The following is a 17,350-nucleotide window of genomic DNA, read 5'->3' as shown; positions in this document are numbered from 1 at the left end:
GCTGTTTTGCTGTTGCAGAGGCGGAGGGTCCCTCCTTCAGGTCTTTGACTGCCCTCTGGTGTTCACAGGACTCATCGCATCATGACGCAGCATTATGGCAGTGATGGGGGGTTATTTAGACTTCAGCTGTTAAGTCATAAGATGTATGATCATCAGTCACTGATGCTGTTTGCAAATCTTTTGTAGCCAAGTCCAAGTCAACGTGCACGATATGAACGATAAACTGTTTACCTGAAAAGAGCCTTGCTGGTAGCCCCCCTTCATGCAGTTCCCCTCTGCTCTGCAGAAGTTTTCTTTCTAGAAATTGAATTTTTGGTTCTGTATTTTAATATTTTTTGTTGTGGCCTCACTGGTCAAGTCCATGTTTGGTGTGTCAGTTTTCACCAGAAAGTGCAGAAACATTAGGTAGCTGGTTGGGGAGCGAATAGCAGAAAAACACAGCCAAATATCTTTGTCATGTGTTGGTGAAGAAACAGAACTAAACAAAGAGTTAATATTGTTAACCCCTGGATGCTAACTCACTGCCACAGTATACACTGCTAAAAAATTTGAAAGGGGGATTTTAGAGTACAGCATCCAGCCAATCAATCTGGTCAGTTAAGTAGCAGAGGGAGTTGTTTTTGCTGCTTTGGTATCAATGAAATTAAAAACAGGTGCACAAGAGAGGCAACAATGACACAACCCCCGAAGACAGAAATGATTTTACAGATGGAGGTCACTGATATTTTTTCCCACCTCATGTTTCCCGTTTTTTCATTAGCTTTGCATTTGGCTGTTCTCGGTGTCACTACTGGAAGTATAAGGCAATAGCTGGACCCTACAGAGGTTGCACAACTACTCCAACTCCTCCAGGAGATGCAATTGCCAAAAGGTTTGTTGTGGGTATCAAGATGAACTCTCTGGACCCAATATCAGACACTACGCTGGTGCAGTGGGTCCTGGGTTCCTCCTGGTGCACGACAATGCCCAGGCTCTGGAAGGAGAAACCCCAGGAAACCTGTCATCCCATTAGGAGCTGTCACTGTTATGCATGCATATAAGCACATGGGGGCCATACAAACTACTCAGCACCATTTTTTCCATTTTTCCATTCAGATCTGATATGTTTTCAGTGTTTTATTAATTTGTTTTGAGAAGTGAATGTTAGAAAATAAGAAAAAGTTTAATGGCGTTGCCTTAAAATAAAAGCTGAAGATTGTGGCTCCACATGCTGTGTTCATATCTAAGGCTTTGTCAGCCCTGTTATCACAGCTGTGCCAGTGCCAGCGGTGCCACAAGCAAATAAACAATCATCTTATTATCCTGTCAAAAGCTGTTAGATGCTCTTTTGTTTTTGGTTTAGTTTTTATCCTGGTTTGCAAAGTCAAAGACTGCTTCTGCTTTTCCATCAGGAACAGAAATGACAGGAAACACGATTGATGAACGTCTCAATCATAGCACCACACCATGTTTCCAGCGGTTTACAGCAGTTCATTCAGCCGTATTGTTTTAAGAAAACATTTATTCACATTCATATCAGTGCATTTGTTTTTTTACATACTGTATTGGTGCATTTAGATACATCTCTATGTGTGCTGCCTCACAAACATGCACATAGTGTTAAAATTCATATGTTTGTTTACGTACTGGTGCATAAAAGAAACATAATTTCTGCATTTTCACTTGAATACTTCATTTTTTGTACAATTTCCCTTTCACATAAGAGAGACAGAACCCAAACAAAAAGGAAACAAGGAAAGAAAAACCCAAATGCTAGATCAGGTTTTAGCAGCTGACAGATATATTTGACATTTAACATTTAGCATTCTTACACTAACATTTAGTATCTTTCATCAAACTAATCTGGGCTACAATACTATGTCACATTCCCGAGCACTTTGCTCCTCCTCTTGCTCCTTATCTCTCTCCATAATTTATCTCTTTTTCCTCCTTTTGTCCATGTCGTCCTTTACATGTTCTCCTCCTCCCCCCTCTCTCTCTTTCTCTTTCCCTTTGTTTTCACCTTCTCCTCTTTATTCCTGGACATTAAGGATCTGTGCAGACAGTCCATGATGCCAGTTCTTCAGCTTGGCAAAGCGGGGCCCTTTGACCTCCGACTCAAACTTCTCTCTGATGGTAGGGAAAACAATATGTGTGTGCGTGGGGAAAGAAATTAAATAAATAACACTTTTTAGTTTACGGTTAGGTGCATGCATATTTGGAGAGTGACACACTTCTTTATAATTTTTCATCTGTACATCATCAAAGTGTATTACAGAAGAAAAAGCCAGTTTTAAACATAGTGCACCACTTTTCCAAGTGGATTCCAGAGAACTGAGGAAAAAAGTATTTTTCTGTTTTCGTGATTTCCTTCCTCCTTGGAGGTAAAAGAGACCACCCAAACATGAGATATCACTGGAAATGCCAGAATGTCCTCTATTGAGCACATTGAGACTTAGTAGGGTCGCTCAAATAAGTCAAAGGATACAGATTAAAAACAAATGTCCATTACAGAGGACAAAAATGAATAGGCTGGGTCTCAGGAGGATATTGTTTCGATCACTGTCAGGTTTCCATGCTATCAAACTCAATGGCAACATCCTTGCTCTAGTCCAATCATCTTCTTGCCCACTTTCTCTGAGCCAATCAGCCTGCACTCTGTCCCACTCTTGTCACTCAGAGCTTCATTTAAACACCGGTGACGATGAAGATGAAGATGGAGGCTTAGACTCCAGGGGGTCCTATCCTAATTCCTATCACTGGGAGTCATCAGAGTCTAATCGTCAAATAGATTAATTGTATTCTGTATCTTGGTGTCTCTCCTTTCTGAAATAAACTGATGATAGTAAAGTGTTTCTTTAGAGGTTGTCAAAAAACAACTCTCAAGACGTACAAGATTAACTTGCACAAAAATGATGGAAGGAGAAGAGTATGAAGAAGGAAAAGAGCAAGTCATGATCTAAAGCATGCCAGCGTACTGAAGCATGGGCGTATATAGTACGCCAGTGGAGCTGGTTTACTAGTATTTATTGCTGATACGTTCCTAATAGAAGCAGCTGAGCTCTCTGCTCAGATTCAACCAAGTGCTGCAAAACTAATCTGACAGTGCAAATGAATAATTAGCTGAGGCAAAATTCAAAAGATGATGTTCTAGTGTCAAAATAGGTTATTAGATATAAAAGTTAAGTCAAAGAGACCCTTAAAGCAGAAGGAAAGCTGGCTGCAGTAAAGGCCTGGCAGAGCAGGGTTTCAAGCAGGGATCCAAGCATTAGAAACAATCCTTCCATTAAAAGTTATGTTGGTTTGTCCAGTTACTTTTGAGCATATGAAAGTGGATTGCTATGTATAAAAATGGCTGCAATAAACAGTTAATGCAATACCTTTCTTAAACCCTTTTAAGTTGAAGTATCCACTTCAGTTCAGCTTAGCTTTCTATGCATTTTTCTTTAAGACAAGGTAGCTGATGCCAGTTGATGTAATTTTTCAATTTTGCTAAAGTATCTGAACCTCTCTAATGTCTCCAACTGTCAGTAGACTGGTCACGCACCATTAAAAGACCACTCTTACCTTGACTTCTGCAGGGCTTCCTCATCTGGGTCTTGCACTGCATTGACAGACATAAACAAGAGCATTTAGTAAGATCTCTCAATGAGATGATAACTAATTGAGGATTTGGAAGGAGAAGTATCGGGCACATTCAGGGAGAGGGTATGAAATCATAAAGGATGAAAGGACAAGAAGATAAGGTGGAGTCAGTGTACTGACGGAATTCGGTGCCAGTGATGTGGGCCAGAATCCTGAAGCTTTTAGACTGCAGGTTGGCAGCGCGGCGAGCCCAGTCAGTCATGTCCAGGGGCTCTCCTGGCCTGATCACTGCCTGGTACACTGGAGATGCACAATCTACCACAGGCTCCTTGATGGGCAGAACACCACTGCAGGACAAAGAGTTCAGTTAGACGTCATCGGAACAATGATGGATGTTAAGGCCCAACCTTTAAAAGCTGAAACTAGATCATGTATTAAGTGCCCATGATACACTACCACCTAACGATATTAGAGTAGTAGAATATTTGTACACCAAAAACAAATATTGGAACAAAAAGTAAAATTGCCTAAAGCATCACTCTTTTAATTCAGTGTTGTGAAGAATTATTTGCATCCTTCCTAATTTCTTAGTTTTTACATTTAGTTTTGACATATTTCAAATTATTAAACAAATTTTAATACTAGACAAAACCCAAATAAATACAAAATACAGTTATATATCCAAACCTACCAGGCCCTGTGTGAAAAACTAATTGCCCTTTGTTAAATCATCAATTAGTGGTAAAGTTGTGAAACTTTTGCCTGCCAAACATACAACAAGAGTGAATGATGACTCATCCAAGGGGTCATAGAAGAACCCAGAACAACATCTAAAGAACTGCAAGCCTCACGTGTCACAGTTCAGGTCAGTGTTCATGGTTCAACAACAACAAAAAAGAGACTGGAAAAAAAATGGCATCCATGGGAGACTTCCAAGGAGAAAATAACAGGTGACAAAAAAAGAACACAAAAGCTTTCTGCACATTTGTTAAAAAAAACATCTTAATGATGCCCAAGACATTTGGGAAAACAATATATGGTCTGATGAGCCAAAACGTAAAGTTTTTGCAAGATTTAAGTTCCATTACAGCATTTCATAAAAAGAAAATCATGTCAACAGTCAAGCACAGTGGTGGTAGTGTGATAGTCTGGGGCTGATTTGCTGCTTCAGGACCTGGACGACTTGCTGCAACTGATGGAACCATGAACTCTGTTCTCTATGAAAAATCCTAAAGGAGAATATCTGGCCGTCAATTTGGACCCTTAAGCTCAAACGGACTTGGGCTGCAGCAGAACAATGATCCGAAAAACACCAGCAAGTCCATCTCTGAATGGCACAAAAAACCCAAATCAAGGTTGCAGTGACCTGAAAAACTTTGGCATGATCTTAAACAGGCTATTCATGCTAATAATAATACAAAAAAAACCTTCAAAGTTATCAAAAAAAACTTGATTGCAGTTCTTTCTGCCAAGGGTTTTGCATCATTTCATGTTATCTTTGTCTAGCATTAAAATTTCTGTGATTATCTAAAACATTTTAGTCTGACAAATATGAAAAAGATGAAGATATCTGGAAGGGGGCAAAGAGGTTTTCACAGCACTGTATGCATATTTGTATGTGTCTATAATTCTTTGCTTTTTAGGAGTTCTTGAAAGTCTCTAATCTCAGTGTGTAACAGACCTGAAACTGGAAAGACCTGCTGAAATCTGCAGTATTAACACCCACTGAAAACCCACTAAATATTGAATTTTATACAATCATGGGCATTTTTTACATTAAGGTTAATTATTACATTTTTATAGTTTATGTGTTAATCCATCATATTCAATTCTGTTCTGTTGATCTATAGTTTTACCTTAAGTGCCTGTATTTACTGTCTTGTAGTCTTCATGACAGTAAATACTCAGGAGCATGTACACAGCAGTTAGTAAGTGATTCAGTGCGGGTCCGGGCAGTAGATGTTTTAAAAACCTGTGATACTCAGAACATTCCCATGCCATAAAACTGCATCAGATGAAATCCCATCAGGTTCCCGAAGCTGTGATGATACTGGCTCCTTTTTTCAGAGTATGACTCTAAACTCGACTTGCACTCTCACACTAAGGCCAAAGTACCCACGGTACTTCCTCACACATAACCATGACAACCTCATGGTTAGTGTGCATCAAACACTTTGATGTGATGTTTCAGACAAACACATAAAAACATAAATTCTGTATACAGGAGGCTGGAGGATTTTCAGACATTTTTCAGTCGGGCATTAGTTTATGAGACACATGGCACAATGCGCAAGCTATTATGAAGTCGTGAGACGAGAGGAGACGCACGGATGAGGAGAGGCGAGACGGAAAAGCAGCTCTGCTGTACTTACGCCAAGGGGGAGCCTGCCTCTTCACTTCATGTCACAACCAGGAAGGAAGGATGGGGAGGGATGGGTGGAGGACAGCGCGGGTGTGGTTGGTTGGTTGGATGGAATGAGCAGAGGAAAGTGGGTGAAGGCACGGAGGAGTACTCGGCATGGACATAGACAACAAGGAAAAGCCCGGGCATACACTACACCACTATAGACACCCTATTTGTAGCAGCGTAGGCTTAACGTATGCTCAGAAGCTCCACCTTATTTGGAGCTTTTCAGGCAAAAGTTAAAAGGTCAGTTTCATCAACCACTGCTGTTTTATCAGACACATTGGCATCTCATAGTGGCAGTGATGCTGTGACCTACTGCGTTATGGCAACAGTAAAATGGGATTCTCATTCATAACTCACAAGTTGACTTGCAAACTACTTTTTGGTGTGTCATTTACACACAGAGGCATATTTTAAACCAATCTGACAATCAAAGTAGATTTTAGTGCCTTAATATAACCAGCAAGTGAAGATTGAGTGAATGAATATGGGGATTTTTGTCATTTGAGTAACTGACCCTTTAATTTCTAAACACGTGGCTTTGTTCAGTCAGTGTGATGTCATCAAATGGTGAGTGCAAAAGAGGTATAAAACACCTGGGGGCGGGATTGGTTTAGTTGTGTGTCCTCACCTGTCGTGTCCCTTTGCCTGTGACTGCCCTGCGATAGCGTCCATGATGGCGTCCTGTGAGTACATGCTGATTGGTGTGTTGTACTGAGCGTGAACGATAGTGGCTTTTCCTCCTGGACCCTTCACTTCAATGGGCTTGTGGGTGGACAGGGCTGAGTCTTTCAAAGCAATGGGGTTGAAGCTGGGGGTGTACTCCACACTGTCAGAGCAGGTGGAAAGGGTGAAAGGTCAGTGGGTAAAAGAAGAAGGTTTCAGGTGTGGGGTGAAGGGTTTAAACATGAGGCGTTAACAGACGGGGATATGAGGGGAACGAAAAGGCAAGGTCAAGGTGTAGTCATGCAATCGGCAGAAAGGCGGGGCTGTTGTACCGCTGTAGTGGTTAGCAAATATTCACCACTCTGTACTGTAGCTGTGTCCCAGATCCAAAACATGGAAAAATGTGTGATTCCAGACTGGATTCGAGCCCCAGATCTTCTTGCTGTGGGGAAGCAGTGCTAACCACTGCACCACCATGCCACATATGTTGACTTACACCATCAAAGTTTGGGATTGTCTACAAACATCACTTAAAAGTTCACAATTTATTAACAGTATTTAAGTGCCCATAGACATAGAGACAACCTAACAGCTCTTTCACTTTTAATGCTGAAGCCACAATGAAGTATATTTTAAAATAATCTAGTTGACACAGGGAGCATTGCATCCTGCTGTCACTGTTTGGAAGGGACATTAGCTGCTGCATATGTCATATGCTAACTTCTTACAGTGCAATCCAGCTGAAGTCAGAATTTCCAAGTTCAGAAATGGAACTTTCACCTGGAACTCTGCCTTAAAATCGGATTTCAAACTTGGAAAGTTGGAGCAACCCCACCATCTCGACTGAAACTATTCTAGATGGCAGCAGCGAATGTAAACAGTAAAACTTTTCATCTGTATTGTTGCATATTTGTGACTTGCTAATAAATAAGCCACAGACAGATCACTGACCGGGCTCTATCGATTATGGGCTGCGGTGGCTTTTAAGTGCTTGTCACACATGACAGGCTTTACCTAAGGAGCAAAAAAATAAATAAATAAATAAAATAGTGTTTCTTGATTTTCCAAGTTGAAAATGCTCAAATCGGGAATCACGTTGTTCCAAGCTACAACACCCAACTTTAGAGGGGAACTAAACACAGCATTATTCGTGTACTATGTGCGGCAAATGTTCAGATCCTACTGGATAAATATTTAATACCAGTGAATTAATATTTCTAATATTTGTGGAATTGGGACACAGCATGTCAACAGAAACTAAAAGGTCTTTGACATCATCTCTTGAACATTTCTAAACTCTTAGCTTTTACTTGACAAACAAACAAGTCCAAAGAAAACCAAACATGCTAATGTTTCAGGCACCCAGCAGGCCAAACTGACAGGTCATCACTGGCATGTTTAAAATGATGCACTCAGTTATACTGATATAGGCATAGTACTGCAAATACATAACATATCTGTTATGAATTTCACACACAGTAAAACTGATTAAAAGGACCAGCAGAAGTGGAAATGCAGGTAAATGTCTCAGTACATTATGAGTTCAGTGCTGATGCTGGAATGCCGGCAGCCTTAAACAATTTCCTTTGGGATCAATAAACTTAATGAAATGAAATGAAAATGAAATAATTATTTAAGGGAGAAATAAAATTGTGTCAGCGCTAAAATTTACAGTCTGTTTTGGTTTCTTTGTCTCAAAATGTAAGTAACGTTGGAACTCGTCTCTTGGCTACAATGTAATCTTGGCAGGCATGTTACATTTTTATGATAAAGTAAATGGCAACAGAGCTGTCAGATAAACAAAGTGAAGAACGATGCACAGTCATTTCTTGTGACATGGAGAAAAGTAGAGATTCTGGCCAAAGTCACCAAAGTAATGTGGTAGTCTGCCATTTTCCACTTCTGGGGACCAGATGATTTTAACATGACTTAAATTTTTAGCTTGTGAACGCCACGCTCAGTGCAGCCCAACAGCTACAAGGAAGCTTTAGTTCAACCACAAACACACAAATCCCACAACCTCACACCAAAGTTACAAGTGGATGATCGAAAATTGCTAATACTGCTGCGCTTCACTTCATGCACATGAAATGCTGTAAAAATAAATTAAGGTACTGACTTTGCAGCTGTGTTTGCAATAACCTGAAACACACCAGAGGAACCGACACACAAAGAGAGACAAATAGACAAAAGGAGGGAATGTGGTGAATCACTACAGGTATTTTTTGTGGATAACAATAGCTCTATGTGCGTTGCAGGAAACCATCCGGCTACAGTGCTCATGTGTAATCCCATGTACTGGTCAAAATAGCAGCCTTTTTCTCATCACTGGGATATTTCCCTGCTACCCCTGAAACCTCAGGAGTGACTGACAGGAGCAGAAGTGTTTCAGTCACATGACATAGGACGACAGGGATGTAGACACATTTAGCGCAGAACAGACAAAAATATACACAACCACACAAAACAGAACGCAAACCACCCGCTCAACTTATACAGATAGATGAACACAGGCTGGCACAGACAAGTTACTGCAGATTTCTAACCCTGCATATGGAAATATTTATGTTGGTTTCACTTTAGCTTTTGCCAAGAATCTGTCTCATGTATAAAAGGTTACACCCTGGGCTCTTAAAACCTGCTAAAACAGGAGTTTGTAAAGTTTCACACAAATTCACCTTCATAAATCTGCATCCATTTCACTCTTATTCTCAGGGTTACTTGGAACAAATGGTGGTTTTCAGTGTTGTTTCATTTTTAATATGGGCACAAGACAAGGCTAATGATATGGCAATAGTTCAGTCTGTCCATCCATCCATGCATCTAGCTTATTAACCGCTAATAAACTCAGAGTAGCAGAGGAGACTGGGGCCTATCCCAGACACAGTTATATAGTTTTATTAAATTTTCACCTACTGCAGAGGTCAGTTTGAATGTGCTTTGAGTTTGTGAGTATTTGTGAGTTCTGTTGCTGTTTTCAAAATAAACTGAGAGGACAAACAGAGTGCCTGATAGTTTTAATGAGCTACACATAGTGCAGCATAACCAATATCGTGTGAGATTTTAAGCCTGAATGATTTCAATCTTCAGAGAGACTGACTTCCTCTTATGCGAGGAATCATTGCCAACTTCATATTGTCAGTGTAAATGTGTTCAATTCCACAGTGGTGAGACACATAAATGTTTGTCTCTACAGTACATGGATGTGTTCAGGGTACAGTAAAGTGAAACATATCACGTATGGGGCATCTCCTTATAGACGGGGTGTCCTTTCTCAGGTTTGGCCTTCAGGGGATTCAGGATGATGGTGTGTAACCAGAGCGGAACATTCCATAACTGCGTACAACAGCTGCTCGTCCTCTCCGAGTGTGTGTGTGTGTGTCCGCATGTACTCAGTGAGGTGGGGCTGCTGGCATGACGCTGCCGTCATCATCCTGTGCTCTGCATGGAGCACGTTTTTCTGACACCTGACTTCCCATTGGCTGTTACTGTAAGGGCTCAGCAGAGGGGAAACAGATTAGGGGGAGACTGATACGTGGCTGTGATATGTCAGAGGCCAAACACGTTACACCCTTAATTAAACTCTACATGTATTCCATGACTGAGACTTCACGCAAACACATGCCATCCTTCTGAGAAGAGACCGCTCAACAGCGGCCATAATTCAACTCCCACCAGACTCCAGGTATGGGAACTTCCAGATCAAATATGCAACATGAATATGACTTTACGGACACCAAAAAAGAAGAATAAGAAAGAAATGGAGCCAACCTGAGCTTTGTTAGGTGGAAATATGAGTTGAAGAAAGTGCTGTTTTTCTGGTATCTGTTTAGAAAGTATATATAAGAATGTGCAGAATGTGTTATATTATGTTTTGTCCAAAAAATATATTATGTAGCCCAATAATGCACTGTGAACACAGAAGAAAAATTATTATTATAGTGGCATTTTCCCTCGACGTTGGAACTAATTTTGAGTCAATCCCTTGGTTTTCTGTGGAGCTGAAAATCACCCTCTATAAGGACGTCTTTCATTACATGAATATCAACTCTAAAATTTACTATAGTGGGGCCCTACAGTTATATTCTCAAAACTGATAAATTTAGAAAGAGAAAAGCACAATGCTGAAATAAATGGCCACTATTACGCTGAATAATTCAGTGATAACAGCACAATACAGCAGAAAAGATTAGTCAGTTACAGGTTATTAAATATGTGATCCACTGAAAAACATTGTTGCTATTTTAGGGGTGAAAAACCAAAACAGTTTTACAAATTCTGACTTTAATTTTTAATGAATGTTTCTGCATTTTTCCCTTAGAATTGTTTAATCAAAATAAATGTTATTGGTTTGTTTTCTGAATCTAAACACACAGATAGCCAGAAGGCGAAAACAAAGATAAAAAAGCAACAAAAAACAACAAAATTAATACCTAATTATTTAGATCTATTGAATAAAAAAACAAACAGAATCTGACACCTTTTGTTTTTTGGTTTTTTGAATGAGCTCAGAGAACCGTAAGTCAGCACCTGTACAGCGGGTTTGTTTTTGCTATACCTGCAGAGCTTTTACCTTCGCATCAGCGACACTCACAAAAACAGCATGTCTCTGCTTCAAACAAGAATAAAACCTTTGTTGTGGGCTTTCATTCCCATGTGTGCAGTAAGAGGGATGCATTCCCCAGATGATAAAATCTTCAAAAAACCAACTTGGGGAGCCGAAACAGCAAAAAGACTTCTTTGGTGACGATGTTGCTGATGGCAGCATCATTTCACTGGCTTTATGTTTTCATCTTGAAGAGTCAGTTTTTGTTCTGAGATATTTAAATGTAGTACTGAGGGAATGTGACCTTTAGTAAAGAGGCTCCAAATATCCTCAAATGATCCTGCGCTCCTCCCGTTCTGTTACCTGGATGCAGGCCAGGTGCATTTGTATGCACGCTCCTAAAATAGTGCCACGTGTGAGAGGTTATGCGTACTGGAATAGCAGTGGACAGTTCTGAGTATATTTTCTGTTAATCTTTGGTTAAATGAGGGAGGTGTGGCTTCATTCCTTGGGTGAGCTCTGTTTGGCTCCCCCCCCCCCAGATTAGTTATCTTCTTCTCTCCGTATTATTTAACCGGTGGTTAAAGTGTGCTAACCTACCCCAGCGATGAAACTCTTCTGGCCGATGCTGATCCCTCGCCTATTTTGCCCTGCATATCAATCATATCTCTGAGAGTTTCGGGGGAGTAAAGGCCTATTGGGGAATTGTACTGCCCCCGTTGGCTTGGTGGAGATCTTGAAGCTGGGAAGAGATTTCTTTTGCAGGGTTTTTTGTCCAGGAGGATTCCACAAGACTCTTGATCCTTCTTTTGAACTTCTCCTGCAAAATGTTCCTCTTGTAATGCCTTAAAAATGGGAGAATGTCAAGATAGATGGATATATAGAGATGAAAAATGAATCTTTTAAATTAAACCAAAGCTAGCAGCTTGTTTAGCAGTTGTTCTGTTGGAGTTTTGCTTTTCTTTTGCTGACCTCTGACCTCCCTGTAGTGATTCCCCTTCAGTTGCACTGTGAATATTTTACACTAGAGGGCAGCAGGTCACTGCCTGATGGCACCATTATAAAATAGTTAATCATATTCTTACAAACACGTATAAGACGAGGATACGGAACACATTTACCAACACACAGGATTTAACAGACAACATATATGATATTCAGTAGGTCTGCGTGTGTCATTTAGGTATGTTTTTTTATGATAGAGCGGCTGTGTTTATACCTTCTGGTGAGGGATGACTGGCATAGGTGAGTCCATCCTTGGAGTTGCCGTGGGAACTGGGGCCGGGCGTCTTGATCTGTAGATTATACAGCAAAAAAATAAAAAATTCTGTTCAGGGAGAAAACGTCAGATGTGTTTTCCTCATGTCACTTTTTTGGTGTTAGAGCTGCAGAATCAGCCAGTTTTTCATATGCATAACTAGAAGTTGGAAAAATCTCATGTGCTCACCTTTAGTCTAAATGGAAACTGTGTAGGCGGATTGAAGAGACTCTCATAAAATTAAACTGATTTGAACTGAGTGTGTACATAGAGGGATTTCGCGGAATCACAGCTAGTTACAGAGCCAATCCCGGATCTGTTAGTTTACTCAAGTGTGAAGTGGAACCTTAATTTTCTGAAGTATCACTTTCATCACTTTGTCCTCCTCCTTAAACGCCCAAATTGACAAGGCAAATCCAACTCAAGTACCTTAAAAGTTTCTTCTTCATCACCTACTTTAGTTTGTGGGGGTGGGTGTTAAGATATAAGTGTGCTGCTTGTTTACTTCTGCATTGAGAGGGTGAGTTTGATGGTGGCAGACTTGATCTTGTTCTGGGCCTCCAGGTGCGTCATCCCCTCGGTGCTGACCCCATCAATAGCTGAGATGATGTCACCCTGGGTCAAGCTGCCTCCCGCTGCCTTGCTGCCCGGAGTTATCTAAGGAAAGGGTCAGCAGAGCAGGTCACGCTAGAGCCACTGATACACCTTCCTCAGAAAACTGACAAACATATGCAGTTACACTTAGTACAAATTGACCTGCATTTAAGAAAGTTACAAACACAAGATACGATTCAAACAGTTTGTTCATCTGCCTGCTAATGTTGGCCTTAAACCGCCCAGCCGACGTGTTACTTCCACTTCCACTGTAGCTGCTCTTTTCACTCAGTTATTAATGCTGTGTGTGTGTAGCGGCACAGTAAATAAGCCTTAAAGTTAGTGGAGAGAAAAGCCGATGAAGCAAACTAAAGTAATCCTTCAGCTCTGGAGATGAGTTATGTTAACTGACAGAGCGTAACCAACTGTTATCTACGAGTCTAATGAGTGTCAACAGCAGAGAAAAAACAGTGAAATAAAAGCAGCAACATTTCAGAGCCACAAAGCGTGCAGAATACTTTTATTCCTGACACTGAACTTATTTCATTGACATGTCTCATGTCGGTTAGAGAACACAGAACAAGAGAGAAAGAGAAGAAGGTCCTTAACAGAGGGATGGGAAGATTTTCTTGAATTTGAATGACAAGAAAAAAGATTTTATTCTTCAGATTATGTAAAGCATTACATCACTTTTCTTTGTCACTTTCAGTTATCCTTCATGTATGACCTTCAACGCAGTATTCCTACTTCTAGCTGTGCAACAAAGCCTCGTTTTAGCTGTTAAACTACACAGAGAGGAGGTTTAAGTGAGCTCAGCGGTCTGGGTTATACAGTATTGGGTCTAGGCTTACAGGCAACTCGTTAAAGAGTTGAAAATAAGCGATGCTCCTGATGCCAGTGATTGACCCCTGTGAGCCCCCTCTCTATCTCTCAAACACACACACACACACACACACACACACCTACTACTGACATTCATGCAAAACTTCTTTGATTGTTCTTTTTTTCTGTTTATTTTAATCATAGCCTCTACAAACTCACTACAAAGCATTTTTTTCCCCCAAGATTTGATCGCATTATCATTGGTCTGCTGTGTCTTTTCACACTGTTGTCATGTCTTTATTTCCTCTTTACGTCTGCTTTGTCTGCTTTAGTGTTTCCATTTCAGTCTTTGTGTGTGCGTGTGTGCAAGAGGCCAGAAAAGCAAGGTGAAGGAGAAGTAATATTTCTGCTGCCTCAGTTCAGCGAAGCGCACGACACCACCCAAACAATTCATCACGCATGTTTTCCTTAGATATAACACGTTCATCCTTCAAAATAAGAGTCTTTAAAATGAACGATGAATAATTCATGTGGAAAAAAATGTTACTTGCAGGTTTTATACAGCATGCCAGACTGCACTGAATCAATTAGCTGGACAAATATTAGGCATAATGTTGCTATTGTTAGGTTATTTTTTCCACATGCACTAACGAGAGATGCTTTCATGGTGAGAGATGTTTTCACTCCTTTAGAAATATGTCAGTCTCAAGAGAGCATGCACATAGACCAGAGTGGTGTGGGTGAAACTCTGAGAGAGTCAAGTTTTTAAAACAATTTCAGCTATGGCAAGCACAATGAGAACATTTTAACATCAATATATTTAATTAATAACAATAGATATATAAATAAATATCACTCTTAGTGGCAAGTGCTTTGGCTTGGATAACAAGAAGTAAGGAAATCCAATGTCTTCATTCCTCTTTCCTTTTATTAGTTCTTGGCAAAAGTCCGAAATCCAAACCTCTGCAGTGTTACGTCAAACTGTAATGTCACCCTGAGCTGACATGTCAAGCTGCAGTGTTTTATGTTAACTTGTCAGGACCAATCACAGGTAACCTGAACAAATCCAATGATACAATCTTACCTGGACACAGATCAAAGCTCCCCTCGCCTGCCTAAGACGGGGATCAGAAGACAATGAAGTAACAGATGTCTGGATCAATATAACAGAGCCTGATTACCAGCTGAGCATCAATCAGGCCTGAGGAATGAAGGGCTCGAGGTGGGAGGGGAGCAGAGATTACTCTCAGGCAAGCATCCACCTCATTCCTACTTTTCTCTGTTATTTCCTAAATCGACCCCCTGCCCATCTGTTTCTCCACAGGAGCAGCTCCAAACGAGGAAACTGAAACTGACCACGAGAAAGCTTACTAAAGGTAACACAAGCTGCCGTTAGCTTCCTCGCAATGCTCGCTGCTTTCCTGTCCCATTCCCAACCATCCATCCACCTCTCCCCTAAAGCTATTTAAAGGGAATGCTGTAAATACACCCCCAGTGGTGCCTGCCAGAGAATCAGAAAGGGAGAAAGTCTCTCTGCTGAACACTAAGTGGTTATAGTCTTTCCTTCCTTTTAACTTGAATTTTAGATTTTGCTTTGTTTTTTTTAAGAAAATTATGCTTGTTATAAGTTCTTATAAAACTTTTTTAACTTTTATTTTAAATAATTTAGTAACAGTTTTGACAGTTAAAATAACTTCAATAGTCACTTGCTTAACTAATGACTTGGATGAGGAAAAAAGTGATTAATCAAGATGAAATGTAGGTATTCTTGAAAATTAGCTGAAGTGTGCCAGCAGCACTCAGCGTTAAGTCAGGCAGCAGTGAAACTATTCCCATCTTTCCACTGCTGCTGTTCTCGAAGTCTCCATGGAGGTTACATCGGAGGCTCCCTACCATCACTGCTTACAGCAACATTACATAACCAAAGCACACACACAAACCACACCTGCTCACACAGATATACAGTATGCGCGTACACAAACACAAGCTAGATGTCAAATATAGTCAGAGCAGGAAAAAATAATCTAATCTGCGCTGCGTAATAAAAGATTTTTAGGCTTTTTAGGTTACATTTAAGGGTTTAAGGGCACTTTATTAAACAGTTGAAGAATGTGCTGTGTGATTGGTTTTCTGCTGACACAACAACAAATAAATAAAAAGATGCTTACTAAGTTATCCAAGCAGGGAAAGGTTACAGAGGTTTTGTTTGAGGGTGTTAATCATTTGCTTACAGTATTGTGAACTGTGTATTTTGTGTTTTATCACCACTGAATTATTCAATTTGCTTTAAGCCAGCCAATCAGTGCACACAGTCTGAGATGTCTGAAGTTTTGGTTTCCCTTTCCAAGCTAATTACAGGCTGTCTCGTTAGTGTCACATTTCTCATTACTTTCTCTTTATGTTGCACAACAAATCTGTGAGGGTCGCTCTGTCCTTACCCTGGAGATGGTGAGGGGCATGTTGAAGTCTTTTCCTCCCTGTAGTCTGAAGCCCCACGGAGCAGGGCCATTCAGAGTCACTGTGTATGTACTCATCTTCGGCTAAATGTCAACACTCCTCCTGCAAACAACTCCTGCTGGCTGCGCGGTTTCCCCTCCTGTGTGCTGTGCCCTTGTTCTCCGTCCTACCCCTGCTATCCTTTTGTCCCGCTCGGTGCCTCGGTGGTTGCTCTTACCTCCCTTGGCCCTGGCTTCACAACCCTTCTGCTCCCAGCTCTCAGGACAAACACCCTGGGGTGGGTGGGTCAGGTGCTATGGAACCACTGAGATACACAAATGGAGACACACACACACGCATATGTTTGTGCACACAGACACACACGTGCAGATAGGTACACACACAGAAGAGTCGGGCTGAGCTACTGCAGAAAACAGTAAAGTCTGACTTCTTACCCCGAAATCAAAAAATATCAATAACACTCAAATGCAAAGTGGCAAAAATGAACATTTAAATTAGTATTAATGTGGAGAAGAGTTTCTTGCCTGTAGGGTTGCTGAGGGTGAGGGACAGACAGCCTAAGAATAGCTGAGAGAGCCAGAGACACAGGGGCCCTGGCCCGTATAAGGCCTGTAACACGAAGCCCCAGAATGCTTCACTGCCGATTCATATCGCCAATATAGACCCCTCTTACTGCAACACATTCTCTCTCTCTTTCTGCCTCTCTTTGGCTCTCTCTCTCTCAGTGCTATGAGTACATGCCGCTTGCACTCTATTGTCTGTAATCAGTGTCTGTGGGCTGATGTCATTTGCCTTTCAGGCTCTCAGTCTTTCATTTTGTTTGAGAGAGGAAACAACAAATTACCAAAGGCCAGTTTTCTAGCAACACACCAACCCAGTTGATTAAGTTGCCGACACTCTCTGTGTGTGTGTGTGTGTGTGTTTGTGTGTGTGTGATACAAAGCAATTTAATTCACAACCAAACACAAACAACAGACGTAGGCATTGTTAAATAGGTCGTGACAGACTGCATGTTTTTCTAATTTCACATACCACA

At 40.9% G+C, this 17,350-nt stretch overlaps 1 protein-coding gene across 3 annotated transcripts; it reads right to left on the bottom strand.

The window, feature by feature from the left end:
• Nucleotides 1–1,483: 1,483 nt before the first annotated feature.
• Nucleotides 1,484–16,935, bottom strand: ldb3b (LIM domain binding 3b). Of its 3 annotated transcripts, none has more exons than XM_080305421.1 (10): nt 16,839–16,935; nt 16,296–16,618; nt 12,947–13,098; nt 12,403–12,478; nt 8,757–8,779; nt 6,603–6,800; nt 5,937–5,960; nt 3,745–3,911; nt 3,547–3,583; nt 1,484–2,109 (listed from the first exon to the last, which is right to left on the bottom strand). In XM_080305421.1, exons 2-10 carry the CDS (start codon nt 16,389–16,391, stop codon nt 2,013–2,015), a joined length of 870 nt encoding a protein of 289 aa, XP_080161547.1. In that variant the 5' UTR covers nt 16,392–16,618; nt 16,839–16,935; the 3' UTR covers nt 1,484–2,012. The 3 variants fall into 3 exon arrangements, with proteins under 3 accessions (XP_080161547.1, XP_026034136.2, XP_080161548.1); XM_026178351.2 differs by having other exon boundaries at nt 16,749–16,867; XM_080305422.1 differs by lacking the exon at nt 5,937–5,960.
• Between the last annotated feature and the right edge of the window lie 415 nt (nt 16,936–17,350).

Source organism: Astatotilapia calliptera, chromosome 8, assembly GCF_964374335.1.
Source record: "Astatotilapia calliptera chromosome 8, fAstCal68.1, whole genome shotgun sequence".
Classification (NCBI taxonomy): domain Eukaryota; kingdom Metazoa; phylum Chordata; class Actinopteri; order Cichliformes; family Cichlidae; genus Astatotilapia; species Astatotilapia calliptera.
Note: the sequence above shows the minus strand (reverse complement) of the source record. Positions and strands in the feature narration are given on the sequence as shown.